This window comes from Centruroides vittatus, unplaced genomic scaffold (genome assembly GCF_030686945.1).
Source record: "Centruroides vittatus isolate TY-2023 unplaced genomic scaffold, ASM3068694v2 scaffold_752, whole genome shotgun sequence".
In the NCBI taxonomy this organism is placed as follows: Eukaryota; Metazoa; Arthropoda; class Arachnida; order Scorpiones; family Buthidae; genus Centruroides; species Centruroides vittatus.
This window is the reverse complement of record NW_027122716.1, coordinates 2,346,416-2,365,966: the sequence shown is the minus strand read 5'-3', so window position 1 is coordinate 2,365,966 and position 19,551 is coordinate 2,346,416. Positions and strand designations below refer to the sequence as shown.

General features: G+C 29.1%; 1 protein-coding gene across 1 annotated transcript in view; it reads right to left on the bottom strand.

Moving 5' to 3' along the window:
* LOC136989703 (uncharacterized) overlaps window positions 1-19,551 on the bottom strand; it is a 60,920-nt gene that overhangs the window by 23,300 nt on the left and 18,069 nt on the right. The window contains exon 2 of the mRNA XM_067287941.1: window positions 7,519-7,617. Coding sequence (XP_067144042.1) covers window positions 7,519-7,591 — 73 coding nt within the window. The 5' untranslated portion in view covers window positions 7,592-7,617. The remainder of the gene's footprint in view (window positions 1-7,518; window positions 7,618-19,551) is intronic.

Genomic DNA, 19,551 nt, shown 5'->3' with positions numbered 1-19,551 from the left:
GGTTCACTTAGCTGATTTCCGAGTTCGATTTAACGTTAAACATTTAACAAATCTTGTCTAATTACCTGAGAAATTAAATTTTTTTAAAACGTGCCAAAGGATTTTTCTAAGTACCTGTCACATTTCTGTTTAAAATCAACAAATAAACAGGCAGAATATTAACTAATAATGTTTATTAAATACGCTCGTTAAAAAAAGTTACGCATTCAGATTGAATTGTCCTATTACAGCAAAACTCGATAAATCTCAGGCAGGTTTATAAATTATTACAATTATAATTCAATTTCACGCCTAGTAATGTCAGAAAAGTGCTTTAAAATCACTACACCAGTAGAAAGGCTCGCAGGGACACACTGTGTTTAGAATTTCCAGTGTACAGTACCTGTAATTGGAAATCTCCGAATATTAAGCATGTTTTATGACGTAGTCAATGACATTGTAAACAATTGACGGAATTTGAGAGAGATTGCATCGAAATGAGAAAAGCAATGTGGCCATTTTCCATATTCGCACCATCTGAGCTGTTCTGATCTGCTCTGAGATGGTGTTGGGGACACGTCAGGGCACAAATACATGGCTATCAGACTGTTAGACACAACGGAAGACAATCAACGGAGATGGTTACTTTTATCTTGATATAAGTAGGAACAATCTGCAATGGAATCTTTGTACACTATCCAAAGACAGGTGGAAATCTCGCTACAGAATCCTGTCTTTCAATATCATTGATAGATGACTAATAGAAAAATTTGAATCTCTGTCACTTTGCCATACTTATTTATATCCCACACAATGTCTGGGATATAAATAAGTGTGTCAACATGATTTGTCGTCCAACGAACAATTGTGGGAAGTCAAATTTGGCTTCTATGAGTATGAGAAATCTCGAGCGCCAATTGCCACTAGAATCTCTCGCAGGATAGCATAAATGACTGTGTTCCTGCAAGCCCGACTGAATCGCCGCATGTATTTATTCAAGATGAGATCCTACCAGGTACTAAATATTCCTTCAAATTGTATTATTGTTCCACAGATAGTTGCCCCTTTGCTATGGAATAATCATCATTTATTACCATTGTCACAATGTTTGCATGAATAAAGTTGCCCTTAAAATTTCATTGACATAAAATTCACTAAAGTAAGCATTAAAAATTTCCTTCTTGGTACGTAACATTTCTCTCAATGAATGTATTTGTAAATAATTATCATCCAAGTGCTTATTATCATTTTTAAACGAAGTAAAAAATATAATAAATAATTTTATAATTCAGTAAAAGAGTTTATATGGGCGATTTTAGAGCTAAAATAATACAAGTAATATTTTAATTATTATATATTAGTTTATAAGTGAAAAGGAATATTAACAATGTCCATTATATTAATCTTTAAATGCTAATGAGGAATGTTTAATGTTAATGAGATTCTTTTAATAATGTAGTTTAATAAAAACGAAAGGAAAGAAATTTTAGCTTCGTCATATTTTAATATAAAAATTTAAAATAAAAGAAAACAAATCTTCTCATCAAATATAAGCATATTTTTTTAAAACAAAGCATTTGTTTATTGAATTTTTATGTCCATATGAAATCTATTTTTGTCTCTTTTCATAGAAGAAAATAAAAATAAAATCTATAAATTTAACGTTATTCGTATGACAGAGACGTATAAAAGAGATAAAAATACGAATTTTATTATATTTTTTACATGTTTATAAACTATAAACATTCCAACAACTAAATTACAAAAATAAAATAGATTACAGTATGCATATCTATACACTCCTCTACTTGCATTTTCCGTATACAAAGAAGAATATCTTAATTCATTTACATATAATCTTTAAAATATATTAAACTCTAATTTTTTAATTCCATATATTACGAACAAAATGTAAGATATTTAATAAATTTTAATACATTTGCAATCAATATATAAATTTTACATGTCACAAAGCTATAAATTCGTAAATTCATTGTTAAATAACTTCATTTTAAAACTCTCGAGAGTTTCAAAATAATGTTGAGAAAAACATTAGTCATGCTTTAGACTAATATAAAGACAGCTAAAAATATTAAAAATGGCGGAGGAGATCCTCAAGATAAAGGAGTGAGAAAGGGGACGAGATATAAAGACACGTGTTTAATTATTTTTTCTAGATTTGTAAATTATAATTAATCTGTTAATTTGATTAGTATTATTAGAATTTATTTTATAATTATATATATATAAATACTAGAAATAAAGGATATTATTATTTATGAGGCAAAATGATGGTAAAATAAGTTCAGAAATAAGGTCGAATGGGAAAGTCACGTTATGCCAAAAGATAAAATTTAATCTTGAACTTCAAAACAGGAAGCCAGCAGAACTGAGATAAAATTAGAAATTCTTATTACTGTTATTACTAACTAAAACACTTGGCAAATACAGTTTAATTTCTAGACTAAACCGTGTGACAGTATCCAACATTGTCGCTTTATAATTTTGTTCTATAAAAATATTTTCTTTATATTTTTATTAAATTAATTATTCTATTGTTAAAACTATTTTTATATCAATAAAAAAATAATTACATATTTTACGTAATTATTATATAAATAATTTACAATATAAATTTTAAGGGCAAGCATGCCATAGAGGGTTCTTCCTTACAATTGTTTTAAAAAATTGATTGCTAATTTTAGTCTGAGTTTAGTGCTAGTTGTATATTTTAATAAACTGTTTCCATTAAGGAAGTAATTTAATGTATAATGTATAAGAGACAATTTATTAAAATATTTTACAGTCAATAAGTGAAAATACATGTAAACGAGGTCATAACCCAAGTTTTTTCAAGAGCTTGACATGTATTTCACATCAAATTTAAAACGGAAACAACCAAGTATATATAAATTACTGTATAATTTGTGTATAAATATAGAAAACCAGTTAAATAGAGTTAAAATTATGCATTTAGTTCTCAATGTTGTTATCTTCAGATCGAAATCTTTAAATAAACACAGAAAAGTTTGTGAGCAGAAAAGAGTAAAAGTTTTTACTTCGTGGTACAGAAATGAATACAAGAAATTTGCCAGTACTTCGGGATGAATAATAATACAACTATACAGCAATCAATATATATATTGTTCAATTTTGCCACAGGCATTATTCTGTTGTTATAACAACGTTCATCAATCAATTATCTTCTAAGATCTGACTCGTAACATATTAATTTCCATTTTATGAAATTCCTGTTTATTAACACGACGTTTATCTTCAATGTAACCTTCCCTTTGCTTATTATTAATTCATTAAACTCAGATATAAAACGTTGTTTATTATTTTTAAATAATTATAAAAATATAAATAGGATTTTTAATAGTATAAAGTTGTTTAGTTCTTTGCATATATACCTTATATTAAATATACATTATTTCGTGTAAAAAGTAAGAATTACATTTATATTTTCCTTTAAATCCATGTATTGTATGCCAGTATAATCATTAAAATTTTGAATACGTCTCTAGTCATACAATTTAATAAGTTAATACAATATTCAAGCTTCTAGTAAATTTCATACATCGCAAATATTTTTGACAGATGACTTTAGTATATAGCGAGAATTACATTATGTATAATAATTCCAGCCGTGTATACGGATAGTTTCGGCTTTCTTCACCCCCATTTGGGGGAAAAAATTTAAAAATAATACAAACAACGTCCATATAACTATATTGCATACGTGAATAAACTGTGGGTATGAAGAAATATATGTATTTTTTTTAACCCAAGCCTTTTAAAAATCCTGTGTAAGTACTTGTGGCGATGGAGAATTGACCTCCTGTAAGTGTTAAAAACTTGAAAAACCCGGAAAACTCTACGTTGGAGAGGAGCGAACCCACGATCGTTCATTTATAAAGCAATTTTTTTTTTTCTGAATATATTTAAACTATTTTCATAATCTGTAACAGTAAATGTAGAATATAATAATTCAATTAATATTATCAAATTGCAGAGTCTCACAGAAAACTATTTTACGGTAAGAAATGCGTTATTCGCTAATTTATTTATTAGAGCAATGTAAATAAATTATTACTTCACTTAACACTTGCAATAATTGTCAGGTTACCATCAGATCTCATCAATATCAAGTACGAAGACAAAGCTACACGTTTCAGCCAATGTCAGATATTAGAAATTTAGATTAATTAATTTTAATATTTTTAGAAACTTTTCTTGTTTACTTGAAATTTTCAAAAATCTGCGTATTTTTCTATTAAACTAATCAAATTTTAGATTCAATAGAAACAGAGAGAGAAGAAAATTGGTGTATCAATGATTCTGAGAATTGAAACGCCAAGGGCAATTCACGAATTCACAGATAATTTAGTTCAAAAACTTCCGCTAGGGAACGCTTTACAGGAAAATACACCAAACAAAACACAGTAAGTAACGAAGGCCAGCTTTAAAGTGACATTTTATTTTGTTATTTTAACATTACGAATAAATTTTACTCTAGAACAATGTAACACACATTGAGCAATATTCCTTACGTCAGTAAATAGTCTCTAAAGAAGGCATATCCTTTGCGGAACGAATAAACGAGTTTTCGTTGTCTTTTCTTGTTTTATATTTCATATTTATATTACGAAAGTAAATATATATTCAGATTTTAAATTATATGAACATTTCTCTGTTAGAACCAGTGGCCAAGTGGATAAAACCACCGAAAACGCGCATTGTCAATGGGCTGTCCGGGTTTTTTCCATGGTTTCTTCCGGGTTTTTTCAGTTTAACGTGGTTTTTCTCGGGTTTTCTTCACGTTTGTAATGCCTAAATAGGGGCTAGTTTATCATAAAAAGTTTTCCCGGAAGGTATCCCCCTCGGCAGATCGCCCAGGCAATACGTGGGCGATCTGTCGACGGGGGATGCCACGGATATTAGATACTAGATATGAAATTTATAACTATTATATTAGTTAGTTATGGAATTTTTCTTATTAAAATGATGGCATTTTAATCCCTAAACTTTATTCATGAATCAGCCAGTGATAAATTTTTAAGTTGAAAGTATAATTAAAGAAATGGAAAGTCTAATGAAAAGCTTGGAAAAATATAACAAAATCACTCATTGAATAATTTTTCAAATATTATTATGTAATTTGATTGCATTCTACATTTCTACATTTTCTTTACTACATTAAACTTAAATAACATAAAGAAATTTAGTGAAAATAGTAACACAGTTTATAAACATAATAACAATTACATTGAATAATGGTTTATTATTTGAAGTCACCTTGAAAATGAATATGAACTTATGAATGAATTTTTTCTGAGATTCTTTTATGTAAGAATAAAATATACGCTGAAACTCATATATGAGTTGCAAAATATAATCAGAAAAAGTATCCAGCATTCTACTAATTCACTAATATGTAAACATTTTTTTTATATTGGAATGATGAACTTCATGTAAGTTTAGCATTATAAGAAAGTAATGTCAATTTTCTAGCATTTCGTAATCTACCTTCTGTAAGAAAAAACAATTAAACAGTGTTCAGGAAACACCCTTGAACACTGTTTAATTGGTAACGGGTTCGCGCCTCTAAATAGCAGCCAGTATCCCATAGAAAGTTTTTCAGGGAGGCACCCGACTTGGCAGATCGCCCATGTGTTGCGTTGCCGTATATCTCATGAAACAAACCAAACCACTTTTAAATCTAGGTTATATTAATTTAAATATAAATATATAAGTTAGAAGCATTCAGAACACGTTTTTAAAAAGCAATATAGTGCCTATAATACAACTTTTATTTAAAAAAATGTCTAATTTTTCTCATACAGAATTTGTAATTTTTTTTCTAAACAACTACTTGTTAGTTAAATATGAAAGAGTAATGTTAAAATATAATAAATAATTATTAAGCAGAACATTATTCTGAAATATAAGGAATTCTATGCAAATAATTATGCTTGATATTTAAAGTTAATCAATCCGTTTTAAACTCTGACAAAAAATAAATTGCTATAGTCGTTTGTGATATAAACAGAAAATTGTATTAAAATTTAATTTAATTTTAATAAAAACTCATTAACCATGAAACATTGATGTCATCCGAATGTAAAGGTTGAACTGATGGGATAAGTCAACGCAATACGCGAAACACATCGTTGATGACTTCTACGAAAATCTGACCCCTGTCACTGTTAGACACGTGAAGAAAACCCGAAAATTCCACGTGCCAGTTCGTTAGCGAGGAGCAAACCCGCGACCTGGTGTTCAGTGGTTTTATCAACTATTATGTGAGAACACGGACTATTGTTTCTGTTAATTTATGAAATTATGTAATTGGTTAAGGAATTGGTTAAGGTCAAGGAATTGGAATTGGTTAAGGTGTAATTGGTTATGGAAAGAAAGTAAAAAGTTAAAAAGTTAAATTCAACAAAAAAGTTAACAGGATCTTATCAACTTTTAACTTCATTTCGGGAAGTTTTGCAAATAATCTTAGATTGGACAATGGTCCAGTTTCCCACATAATTTTTACCAAATTTGGACATACGGATGCAATGGAAAGAGAAACCGAATAAAAGGGGAAGGTAAGAGGTCAGACAGAGTCAATTCTCCCATTGCTTCGCCAAAGAAGATCTCGCCTCTTCCCATTTTTTCCAGAACTGTCGCATCTCTTCTTACCAAGCAAAAGTTATCTACAGTGTATTACAAGGACTCTCTTCCCTGAAAGAAAAAGAACGAAGGAGCACTTAACGGATTACCGCTGCGAGAAGCTTTAATACACCCTCTCAAGAAATAACCGATATTTACAGATATTTATCTCTACGCTACTAATTGTAAACTCGCTCTCGCGTAGGAGCATTTAGATAAGTCTACATGCTAGTAGTTCTTATATGTATCTGTCGACAATAACGTTTTGTTAAATAAATCTTTGTTGTTTTAATGTTAAATTAGTATCATTTAATATTAAATGATACTAATTTAATGTTACACTGAAGGAGGAATTCACTCGGTCACTGGTGAGCATGAGCATAAGTAGTTGAATAATTTAAAATAATAATAATAATATAATAAAATAAAAGTTTCCGAAATTATCATTATTATTACAGTAAGTTAAAAATATTAAATACGAGCAAAATTATTTAACTGGACTGCAATTTTTAATTTGTTTGGTTTAAAATACATTCTAGACTGGAAGTTCCTATATAGTTAATCGGGTCCTCCTGTCCCTAAGCTTTCCATATCTGGTCCCGACTTTCTTCCAGTAACTCATTTATAGGTTTACAATTTGAAAATTGCAGCCCAAACATATATTTAACGTTTAGAGATAAGTAAAATTTACTTGATTTATTCCAAAAGAGTAAATTCACATTTAGATGTTAATTATATTGATAATATAAACAGCAATAATTAAAAAACAAGAGATTGAGGTTTGGATATTAAAATATTGTTATAAAAATTAAATTTTTAATAAAAAATATATTTAAAATTAAAAAAGAAAATTAAGAATAATTTAGCAAAGTTTACCTTCAATCAGAGAGATCCAAATGATGAATATGGATATAATCCCAATATTCTTGTTTCCTCGTAGTTCTTGCATAGTGATTTTTCAGTATTTTGCTGTAACTATAAATATACATTAATTAATATATAAATATCAAAGTATTATATCCGAAGAGTTTCGTAACGTGAAATAATGTTAGAGATAACTTGAAATCTTTGATTAATATTCAAATACACGATATAAATTTAATTAATTCTAACCTATACAGTTTATAAGGAGGAGCATTTTTTTATCTAGACCCAATCATAACAGTTACAGATATGAAGATTCTTTTAATATTCTAAAGATAATATAAAAACAAATATATACGAAAACTACTAGAAATGAGTAAATATTCCAGATTGTGTATGATAGGCCTAAATACCTATATTTAATGTACAGTACATTCTGAACACATTTCTTCAGCTGCAATTCTGGAAGCATTTTGTAAAGCTAACTTCTTTCGGGAATGGCAAAAAGTTTTTTTGATTAGTTTTCTATGAATTCTATTATTAATAATTCAAACAGTTTTCTTATAAAAATGTTTTCAAGTTTTAATTAAAAAAAAGTCCTTAAGTCTCTTCACTTGGTCTGAATTAGGTCTGAAATATAGGATGATTGAGGAAGATTGAATTGGCGGAATCTGCAAAGGGGAGAAGACTTCCAGGAGGCCTATTTAAGTGCAAAACACATAAAGAAACACCAGAAATTCCACGTAGCAGCGTATTGGTGAGACGCAAACCTGCGAACAATTGTTCAGCAATTTTATCCATTGGTGAGCTGGTTGTAGAAGAATTGTAGTTCCAACTTTATAGCGAAAATAGTTGAGTTAACAGAACTCATAGAAAACCAATCGAAGAAAATTTTTATGATTCCTGAAAGAAGCAGATTTTCCTAAATTTTTCCTGGATAATTGCAGAAATCGTTGGAGAAAGTATATTTCAAAGTAATTATCATGAGCTTCAAAAGATTAAATAAAATTTTTCAAACACGGTTACTACAATTTTTAATACACTTTGTGAATGTTTGTAAATGTTTCCTAAACAAAATAGAGCAAGCTGTAATCTATAATGTAATCCTATAATTCGAAATGATAAACTCGGTGTGTAATTTTGAATTAAAGGATTATATTGTAATTAATTTTTAAGATATATTTCAATATTTTCATTCATCTACTTATGTAAATATATAGCAGAATTTATTCAGTTCTTTTTAATTTTGATATTTTCTGTATAATTTTTAAGCGTACCCATTAAATATATATATATATAGAATACTTTAAGTACAGTACATTCTCCTTAGCAATACGTTCTATGGAGGTCGTGAGAATTAAGTGGTATGCAGACGAATACCACTTGATTCTCACAACCAATAGCTCATACATCATGGCCACTTCATTGTCGAATTGCACTGTAGAAGAGCAACGAAGTGCCATTCAATTTTTATAGTCAGAGGGAGTAAAACATTCTGAAATCTACAGAAAAATCAAGATGGAGACAATTGTTTGAGTCAGGGGAAAGTGTATGAATGGGTGAAAAGATTTAATAACGGAAGACAAAACGTCGGTGGGAACACAGGAGTGGGAGGCCAGCGAGCATGGCATCTGAGACAAAGACTACAGACGAGTCACTGTTGATGAAATTGCCGTAGAATTTAACATGAATCACGGCTCTGCGCACAATATTATGCATAATGACTTGGGATATAGGAAAGTGTTTAGCAAATGGATCTTAAGACAGCTGTCCATTGATCACAAACATATAAAGTGGATACACTAAGTGATCTTAAAAATTGAAGTGATGACATCCACCATATATCAATAGATCGGACTTGGTTCCATCCGATTTTCATTTGTTTGGACCTTTGAAAGAACATTTGCGAAGCCAGAAGTTTGTTAATGTCACCAAGATAATAGAAGCGATTCAAAGTTGGTTAATATCCACACCAAAACAGTGGACCAGTGGACCAAAGGGATGACTATGTCGAAAAATATAGCACAGCAATTTCTTTAAGTATCTTTGTAATAAATGTATTGTAAAATTTCTGTTATTTAATGACTTTCCCTCGTACATTAACATAATAATCTGTATAATTTTCATAAGCAAAAATAATGAATCTCATCTTCATTAAATATGGACACTAAATTTAGAAGCGATAGTTTAATTATGACTTAATATATATTAGAATTATAAAAAATATAAATTTAATTTTACATGAAAATTATATATCTTTATTTATTTCACATTGTGTATTTATATTAAAATACAAATTGCAGTAATAAAATTAAATCATCTAAGGTATAGATTTACAATATAACTTTTGATATAGAAATATCATTAAAAATTAAAAAAAAAATCCGCTTGAATATCGAGAATATTATTGTGCATAATTTTTCCCTAATGTTTATTTACTCTATAGCTGTATTTAAATTTGTAGTTTTATTCTTAATGTAAACAATAGGAAACAGAAAAAGTGTTATGGATAGAGCATCCTTCCAAATTCTTGCCGAAAATCCTAAATTTAGGAAAATTAATTTATATCGTTATTGAAAATTATTCAGTATTCACATAAATTAATACATAATCTGCCATTTTATGTAATGCACATTAGTTTAATGAGATTTAAAATTTTATAATTCTTTCAGAAACTGTTTTCATTTTTGGCTTTCACCCTATAGGCAAGTCTATCGCGGATTCGATCAAGTAAGGGACGAGCCCGACATATCTGGGATTGGATTGGATCGATAGAATATGACAACGAGCAATTTGCCAAAGTAGTGGGAGACACGTGAAGAAAGTCCGGAAAATTCCACGTGGCCAGCACTTCGAAGAGGTGAGAGTACGCGACCAACCCAGTGTTCAGTGGTTTTATCCACACCGAGACAACTTTCCGATGTTGCTCGCCTGGATTCCATCCCGGATCCCCCAAAGAAGTAGCTGAGGATTTAACCGCTTCGGCTATCCGAATGTCATTTAAGAAAATTATTATTCATGTTTCAACTTAATATTCTATTTTATTGACTATTTTGCACATAAAAATTTTAAATGAGTTTATTTATATGAGCAGATATAATAATTTATAAAATTACAAGCCTAAAGGTTTATGATCTAAACTTATAATTTGGAAAAGAAATTTGAAAACGAAATCAAATTTTTATAATATCATAAACTTCCGTGGTTTGTTAATGAGAAATTTAATAATCAAACTTCGAAGTTATCTAAATTATACAAGTCTTTAGAATTTGTTAAATCTACGAAAATTAACTCTCTCTCAGATTCAACGAATATTGATTTAATTTTTTTAATGATTAATGGTCACTTTAATTGTTTGACCACTGCAAGATTACATTCCTATGCGAATGTATTAATGATCTTTTGTACCAAAATTTTCAGAAATGTTAAAATAAAATTAATGATTTGAAATTTATTAATTACTTCATTCTCAGATATGTCACTGCTTATCTTAAAACTTAAAATAAATAAATATATCTAACTTAATGTCTGTTAATTTTAATATCCTTACAATATTAAGCAAAACAAATTATTTATTTTAAATAAAAGCTATCATAAATATTACTTTTGTGATTAAAATATTAAGTTTTAAAACAGAGTTTTTTTTTTAATGAAATATTGATTAAAAGAAACATAATACGAATTATGTCGATTCTGTAGCTAAAGGATTTAGTTGGTTACCATCCTTTAAATAGTTTGTATCATTCTGATTAGTAGCGACCTTTCTTGGAAAAACTTGTGACTATTTGGCATTTTTATTACAACCCTATTCGAGTCAGTAGGTTAGAGAGATATGATCCTGTTTCCTTGAAAGCCAGAAGGGCCAGGAAAGAACGTGCGTAAGATGGGAAACAGACGAGTAAGGATAAACAGAGAAAAGAATAGGAGATAGAAGAAGAAGGAACAAAAGGAACAATCACATTTGATGCTAGGATTGAACAGAAAACATATTGTTAAGATAGGCGAACAATGAATTTTTAAAGTTAGTGCCCACACCATCGTCTCGTTGTATAATTTTTTATGTATGAGATTCGCCATATAAATTACATTTTTATTATTCAAAATTTTCACTCAAAATTTTGCGTTTATTTCGAAGGAAGTTTCAAACGGAAACGCTCCGATAACGAAAGTACAGAACTTTCGTTTCCCATCTTTTAAAGTCCAATCCCTTATTTTAAAGTAGAGAAAAGCAAAAATATGACATCTCTGTGTATTAAAATAGCCCCTCGGCTATTTAACGAATATTAGCGTGCCTAACGCTATAACTAGGCTAGTAACAGGAAAACATCTTACATGGGATCCTCACAGACTCCTGTTTCTCATCAAAGTCTTAGGAAGCCATCCTTCGACTCTGCGGGCCAGTTTTCCCAACTGGACAGCCGATTAAGTGGTATAAGAGTCACAACGCACTCTATTTCCTCGGCTAGCCCCTCACACATGAATTGTTTGTTTACTTTTGTGCATATTTAAAATAAATATATTTAAAAGTTCATAGAAGTGAGTTTCATGAACCTAAGCGGTATAAAGTCTCAAAAGCATATATAATCATTCGTTAAGAATCGAACACAGTAGAAAACACTACTACTAGAAAGAAAGACAAAAAAATCTTCACTCGACTAAATCAATTTTTATAAAAATGTAAACTCGATATTTAGTAGTATCCAGACAAAGCTGAATAAATATCAAAATTTTAGCTTAAGCCTTGCATTTAGAATAATTATCATAAAAATATAAAAAAAACTCCCAAATATCTTCGTGAATGAAATCCAGTATGATAAATAAAAATCCACTGGATTCTACTTTCCATACTAATGCATAATTTCATTTAAATATTACAAAATTATTTTCTTTTTTGTACTCTTTTCTACGAAGATAAGACTTAAAATATAAAATTAAATGTTAATTTGTCTAAAATAATTGAAAAATATATCGTTGTTTTCTAATTGAAATATAGTCTAAAGAAGATTTAAATATTGAATAAGTTCAAGATTAAATAAATTCATAAATAAATAAATGTATAAAATTCATTCTTTAATGTATAACAAAATATTTCAAAACATCAATTTGAATATATTAATTTATTAATAAATTATATTAAAATATTTTATTTACGAAGTATTAAAAATCATGTTACAATTTACAAGAATTCGAGTGACAAATATTTTAGCATCTCTCTTATTTTTCAAAGTTTTCAATACATCTAGCTCGTGCACACGGCAGTTTTTGAAAGTTTAACCCCCCAACTATATGAGTAGAATTAAAAAATTAAATACAATTAAAATTAAACAGTATACTGTACGTGTGGCTGTGTTGTGTTGTTTGTGTGTGTTGCTTTGTGTTGTTTGTGTACGTAACATTCATTTTGTACACTTTCAGTTCCTCTTTAGTCTACTGTATTCTGTTACTGTATGTACAGTTTATATACTGTAAAATTTAATAAACTGTTAAGAAACTCTCCTTGAACTCCAGTCTTTTAATGAACTTGTGTAAGGGTCTGCATTATATCTGAAGATATATTGCAGACCCTTACACAAGTTTCAAGATAATACACCATCTCCATATCATTCATTCATAATGACAAGATATACGATTATAATAGCATTTTCTTTAAACCAAATTATTTAATCTAAAAATTTCCAAGATATAACGAAGTTATGAATATTATTTTAGTAATATTTTTATATTTAAAGTATAAAATTATACTAAATACACTTGTATAGAAATTACACAGTATTATAATCAAAACTTAACTATTTGAGGTTACAAATCCAAAGACTATATCCAAATAATTCACTTACGAAAGGAATTATTAGCATGATTGCATGTTTTATAAGCATCAAATTACTTTGCCTTGATCTTTTATTATTGTTATAATATCATTATCAAATAGAATATTTATATAACTATTCTATAAAGAGATATTTATGTGCATTTTTTTGTTAAAATACCTAATCATTACTTTCAAAATTTCTATTTTAATTAATTAATTAATCAACTCAACTCTATATCTATTCTAGAACTGAATTCTAGAGTTAAGTTCTAGAATAAATTTTACATCTACATTGCAGCCTACAGAATCGATCCTAAATTGAAGAACAAGCAATTATTTATTATGATATCGTCACAATGCCGGGTTGCAATTTTTCACCACAACTCTCCCAATTTTAGTAGTTTCTTGCCCCTGTACATCATACTTCTTCTGTTAACAACAGAGTCATGCCAGTCAACCTAACTCCGTTCAGGAAAAAAATTTGAATTGAAATAACGTGACTTCTGCTCCATGCCGGAAATTCGTATATAGTTAATCAGGACCTTTTGACCCTAAATTTTCTATATCTGGTCTCGAGTATTTGATCTATTTAAACTACAGCCCAACAAAACAAATTATTTAGTATCACATCAGCTCTGGTATGACAATTGATACACTTTCAAATGGAAAAAATCAAGCGATTACTGAATATCCGAGGAAGAAAAAATTACAGTAATTTGTAATTATCTAGAATCCTGATAATGGAAAGTCTAAGGTTAATCTCCATGGCTACAGAATATAACATTTTTACTTATATTTCTTTGTCTTTTTCCACTTAAATAAACAATAATCTAGGATCCAATCATCGATTAATATTATTATTATAATATTAATATTATAAATTTGCCAGTCTTAATAAAGAATATAAAAACTGCGTAAAAGGTAATTTAAAATAGTTTTTAATAAACTTATAATTAATTTTGTTTAAAATTTTATAATCGTTTCTAAATTATCATCTTAATTATACCCTGAAAAATAAATGTAAATGATTAGATTTTATACAGAAAAGAATCAGAAATTTCAGTAAAAAATACTAAAAATGAATAACTTAAGTGTTATTTTCCAAATCTGTAACAAATTATTATTAAAATAGATTTTTAAAAATTATTTTCCTAATTTTATTTATAATTATTCTTGGAAATTTCAAAGATATTAAAACATTCGAATATTTAAAATTGTGGAATGTGATAATTAAACTGGCAAAATATACAGTAATATTACAGAGCGCTGTTTCTATCGTTTCTTAAAAGTTTTCGATGTTATAATCAATACTTCCGAGTAAACGACTGCGGAGAAATCATTAATTTTATTGGAATAAAAGCTTCGTTCAGAGAATTGTTTAAATAGAAACAGAAAGTTTGTATTATAATTGTTCAATTCGTTCGTTAATTTGTCTTTTCACTTATGTTTCTAACTGCACAAAATTGTTAAAATGTTTTCTTTGAATTATTTTAAACTATTAAGAAAGCATTTTGATCTGGAATATGAAAATCTTCTGAAACCTTTCCTGAATTTTAAATATAAATGATTAAAATATTTTTTTTTTATTTAATAAAAATCTTTTATTATTTATTATGTACCCGGGATAGCATTTTGAAAGTGACGCTAGTCAACGCTGTCTAGAGAAATATTTAGCAGCCCAAATGCAACCAATCTGGTATAGTAAAAATTAAGGAAATTCAGAACACATTTCCGTAAGAAAAAATACCAAACACACGCCACTATGGCACTTTTGAAACTACGAGGAACAAACATTTTATTTATACAAGTCTCTGATGCTATGTAAAGACCTTAGCGATGCGAAAAATACCGTTCAAGGTGGACCGCATTCTGAAGATGTTAAGGGATGAAGGAAATGAACAGTGTGAACACACTGTTCATTTCCTTCATCCTTTAACTCATCCTTTAACATCTTCAGAATGGCTAAGTTTAATTGATCCTTCTCACAAGCAGTACGGTACTATCGTGAAAGGCTGCCATCTTTGCAACACGTCCTCGTTAAATCGCTTTCTAAGTGTCCTCACAAATGAAACAGCCTGACTTATCCGGAACACATCATCCCCAAAAACATTTTCGACTCCCAGATTTGATCCAGAGTGGTAGGTTGATGTCTTAACCTCCTTATCCATTCAGGTATATTGATATGTATACTAATTAGACTGATTAAACGTACCGTTCTACTGTTTCTTTCCTGCTAATTGGTATATTTAACACATTCAAATATTGTATTCCAAACTGTAATTTGTTAAGAAATGCTTATTCTGTATTGATAAGGGTGATTAATTTGAATGCATACTACTAAGGAAGAAGCGGCATGAAATATAACTTACAGAATAGTTTCAACGAAGTTAAGGAGGACGGAACGAAACAGATGAAATTCGACAATTCGATCAATAAGCGCTGATAAAGACAATAATAATCAAACACATGAAGATATTGAATGAAGAAAAAAATTAATGTAACTGAAAGATGAATCAAAATATTTAATAAAATGCACGAAAAGGATCTGGAATTCCAAACTTTTAATACAGGGTGACAATAATTAACCCGTAAAATTAGTTCTTTTTGTTTATCAGGAAATACAACTTCTGTAAAAAGAATATTTTTATTCGTGACTTCTCTGTGGTCAAAAGTGAAGTTGAAATTATGTATTGAAGCCATGAAAACAATGCTAATTATAAAACAAAACTACGACTTACAGTACAATACGATAATTTTTTCTATAAAGTTTCGAATGACCAGAACTTGCAATAAGTTTATCTGAAAAATATGCTTAGGAAACCCTCTACGTCAGGGGGTGAGCAACCTTTTTAATCAACGGGCCAATTTAAATTTTAAAATTTTTTGGCGGGCCGCACATAAAGTAACACTTATTAATAATTTACAAAGCTTTATTTATAATAAACATTAGAATAAAAAAATATAAAATTTAAAAAAAAGTAAAGATTTCATATACAAATTTTAATGCAAAATAAAAACAAACAAGAAAAGAACAGAAAAACGAATTTACTTGAAATTTTTAATGAGAAATTTGGCACTGTTTTTTCGATACAAGCTGATCAATATCAGCCGGAATCGATGAGGTAGCTACACGTACGCAGCTTTCTAATCGTGCATCACTCAGTCTTGATCGGTGGTCATTTTTGATTAATTTCATGGTTGAAAATAATTGTTCGCAAACATACGTACTTCCGAACAGACATCATTTGCTTTGCATTTTTTGTCAAAAGCGGAAATTTCTCAGGGCTCACATAAGATTTATAAAAATTTTCGATGTTTACTGAGAAAAATACATTTTTTAAATCGGTATTATTCTGCATGTCAATCACTTCCATTTGAAAGTCTTCGGGAACTGTATCCACATCGATATTAAATGGCGAGGAAAACATTTTCATGGAAACCGCTGTCTTCTCAGCTTTGAACATTTGGAATCGTAATTGAAATTCGTTGATTAAAATGTCTATATATTGTGCGTATTTTTGAGAAGTAGTAACGTTTTCTTTTTCTAAATGTGGAAAGCGAGACACATTATTCTGCAAAAGATGCTGTTTCCACAATTTTAATTTGCGCTCAAAACCCTGAATTTTATCAAATTGTGAATAAACTGTCCTTTGCCTTGAAGTTTCACATTAAGATCATTGAGATGCTGAGTCATGTCGATAAGAAACCCAAAATCACACATCCATTCTTTATTACCAAAATGAGAAAAGTCATATCCCTTCATATCCAAGAACAATTGTATTTCGCTTTTTGAAGTTGTATACTCTTTTTAGCATTGCACCTCTACTAAGCCAACGTATTTCGGTATTAAAAACCACGTCGCCATATTCAGTTTCTAAATCTTTCAGGAATTCTTTAAATTCACGGTGATTTAACGCGCGCGACTTTATAAAATTGATTAGTTTAATTATTGGTACTGTGACATTTGGCAAACTTAATCTTTTCGCACACAAATTTTCCTGGTGAATTATGTAGTGGTTAACGAATATTTCTCTTACTGTGACCTTCTTAATGTCTTGAAATAGCCTTCCCGATACTCCTACCTCCGTGCTTGACATTGCTTTTGCTCCATCTGTCGATATACCAATAATCTTTTCTAATAAAATTGAATAATTTTCCAACACAGGCTTTAGTTCATCCTACAGGTCTTTGCCGGTTCTAGTCCCTTGCATTGGATTCAGTGAACACAATTCTTCGGTAATATTAAATTTGGTGTCTATACCATGTATAAATATAGCCAGTTGTGCTGTATCGCTAATATCGCAACTCTCATCAAGTGCCAAAGAACAGTATTCGAATTTTGCAATGCGTTCACGAAGCGTTGTTGCTATGTTCTCGGACAAGTCTTCAATTCTTCTTGCAATGGTGAATCTTAATAAACTAATGTTTCAAATAATATTTATTTTATCAGGAAATGCTATTTCTGCAACAGCAGTCAGACATTTTTTTATCATCTCTCCATCCACGAAGGGTTTCATTTTTTTTTTTTTGCCAGTATTTGACTGACAACAAAACTAGTCTTTACTGCCGTATTTGATAAAATAGCTTGATTTTTAAAAATAGCCTGTTGATTTCTCCATTTGATTAAACTTATCTATCCGGAGTTGTCCTGTTAAGTTTTTATATTGTTGTTCATGTTTTGTATCGTAATGCCTTTTTATGTTAAATTCTTTTAATGTCGACACAGTCTCGGAGCATATTAAGCATACAGCTTTATCTTTGACGAAAGTGAAAAATAATCAAATTTCCATTTTTCTTGGAAATGCCTGTGCTCATCCGCAACCTTCTGTTTTTTTGTTTGCTTTTCCGACATGTTATTATGGATTAAAAATTTGAAAGTTAAAAAAATTTGTAGGAAAACTTAATTTTGAATAAAAAAAAATACTCTATTATTACCTTTTTTGACAATAATATTGCACTCACGCCTTTCAAGAAACACAAGAATTGCTAAAATTGCTAGTTAACAGCTTATCAGTCTGACTGATTTTGTGACAGAAGCAAACACAAACAAGCACAGACGCGGCGCGTTCGTATTGCATGTTTAAACAAGTCGACGACAAGTGAGTAACTCGTTACAAAAAATTGTTTCGGTTTAGTATGTACTACCATTTTATTATAATTAATTTTATAACAATAAATTGATGGGAGAAAGTCGATAAAATAAATTCAATTTTAGAAATGCTTGGCGGGTCGCATAAACATGTTTAACGGGCCGCGTGTTGCTCATCCCTGCTCTACGTCAACCTAATTATTAAATTTAATATCGTATTTCATTCGAAAATAAAATCTTTCAGAAAAATTTGAAAATATTTATGAAATTATGATTAATTCAAGATACGAAAAAATATTTATTTTAAAATAATTTAATAAAATATTATATTTTATTCAATTATAATGAAAATTCTGACATTTACACTTTCTCATATTTCCAGTCGTCTCATTGATGATGAAATTGTCATCATGCAGCTTTAATAGTATAACTTTATTCACTTTATACTTGCACATTTTCGGCTAATTATACATCAAAAATAATTTCCAAACTATTATTTCTAATATCTTCTGTATTTAAATGGAACCGTAATTATTTTAAAGATAGCTTAAAAGATATAATGTAAGATATCAGGTTACATTGAAACATTACAGGATAACATTCTGCTTTACACGAAAGTTGTTGCATATAATTATTTTATAAAGTGATTCACAATTATGTAGTTCACCAGCGGCCGAGTGAATAAACCTGGTAATTGTCGTGGGTTCGCACCTGGCCAACTGGCCGGGCACGTGAAATTTTCCAGGTTTTCTTCACGTTATAGGGGTCAGTTTTCTATAAAACGTTTAAACTGACCCCTATTTAGATTTATACGAATAAAACCAAACCATAAGTTATCTTATATAATATTTAGCAATTAATCTATCTATATTTTTACATTAAGAGTTAATAAAAATACTAATCTAGAAAATCTTTTCATATAGAAAATTCATATTTATAATTTTAATATGAAACAATCAGATGGTTTGTCTGTTTTTATATCTATATGCAAATCACTTACAAAGTTATTTGCATATAGACTACAATAATTATTCTTTAAATACTAGGATTACGTTTCTATCCTGTAAAAGAGTTATTAAACTTTCTTATAAGATGAACATGGTGCCTAAGTAACATTATTCTTGTATCACACATTCAACTAATTTTA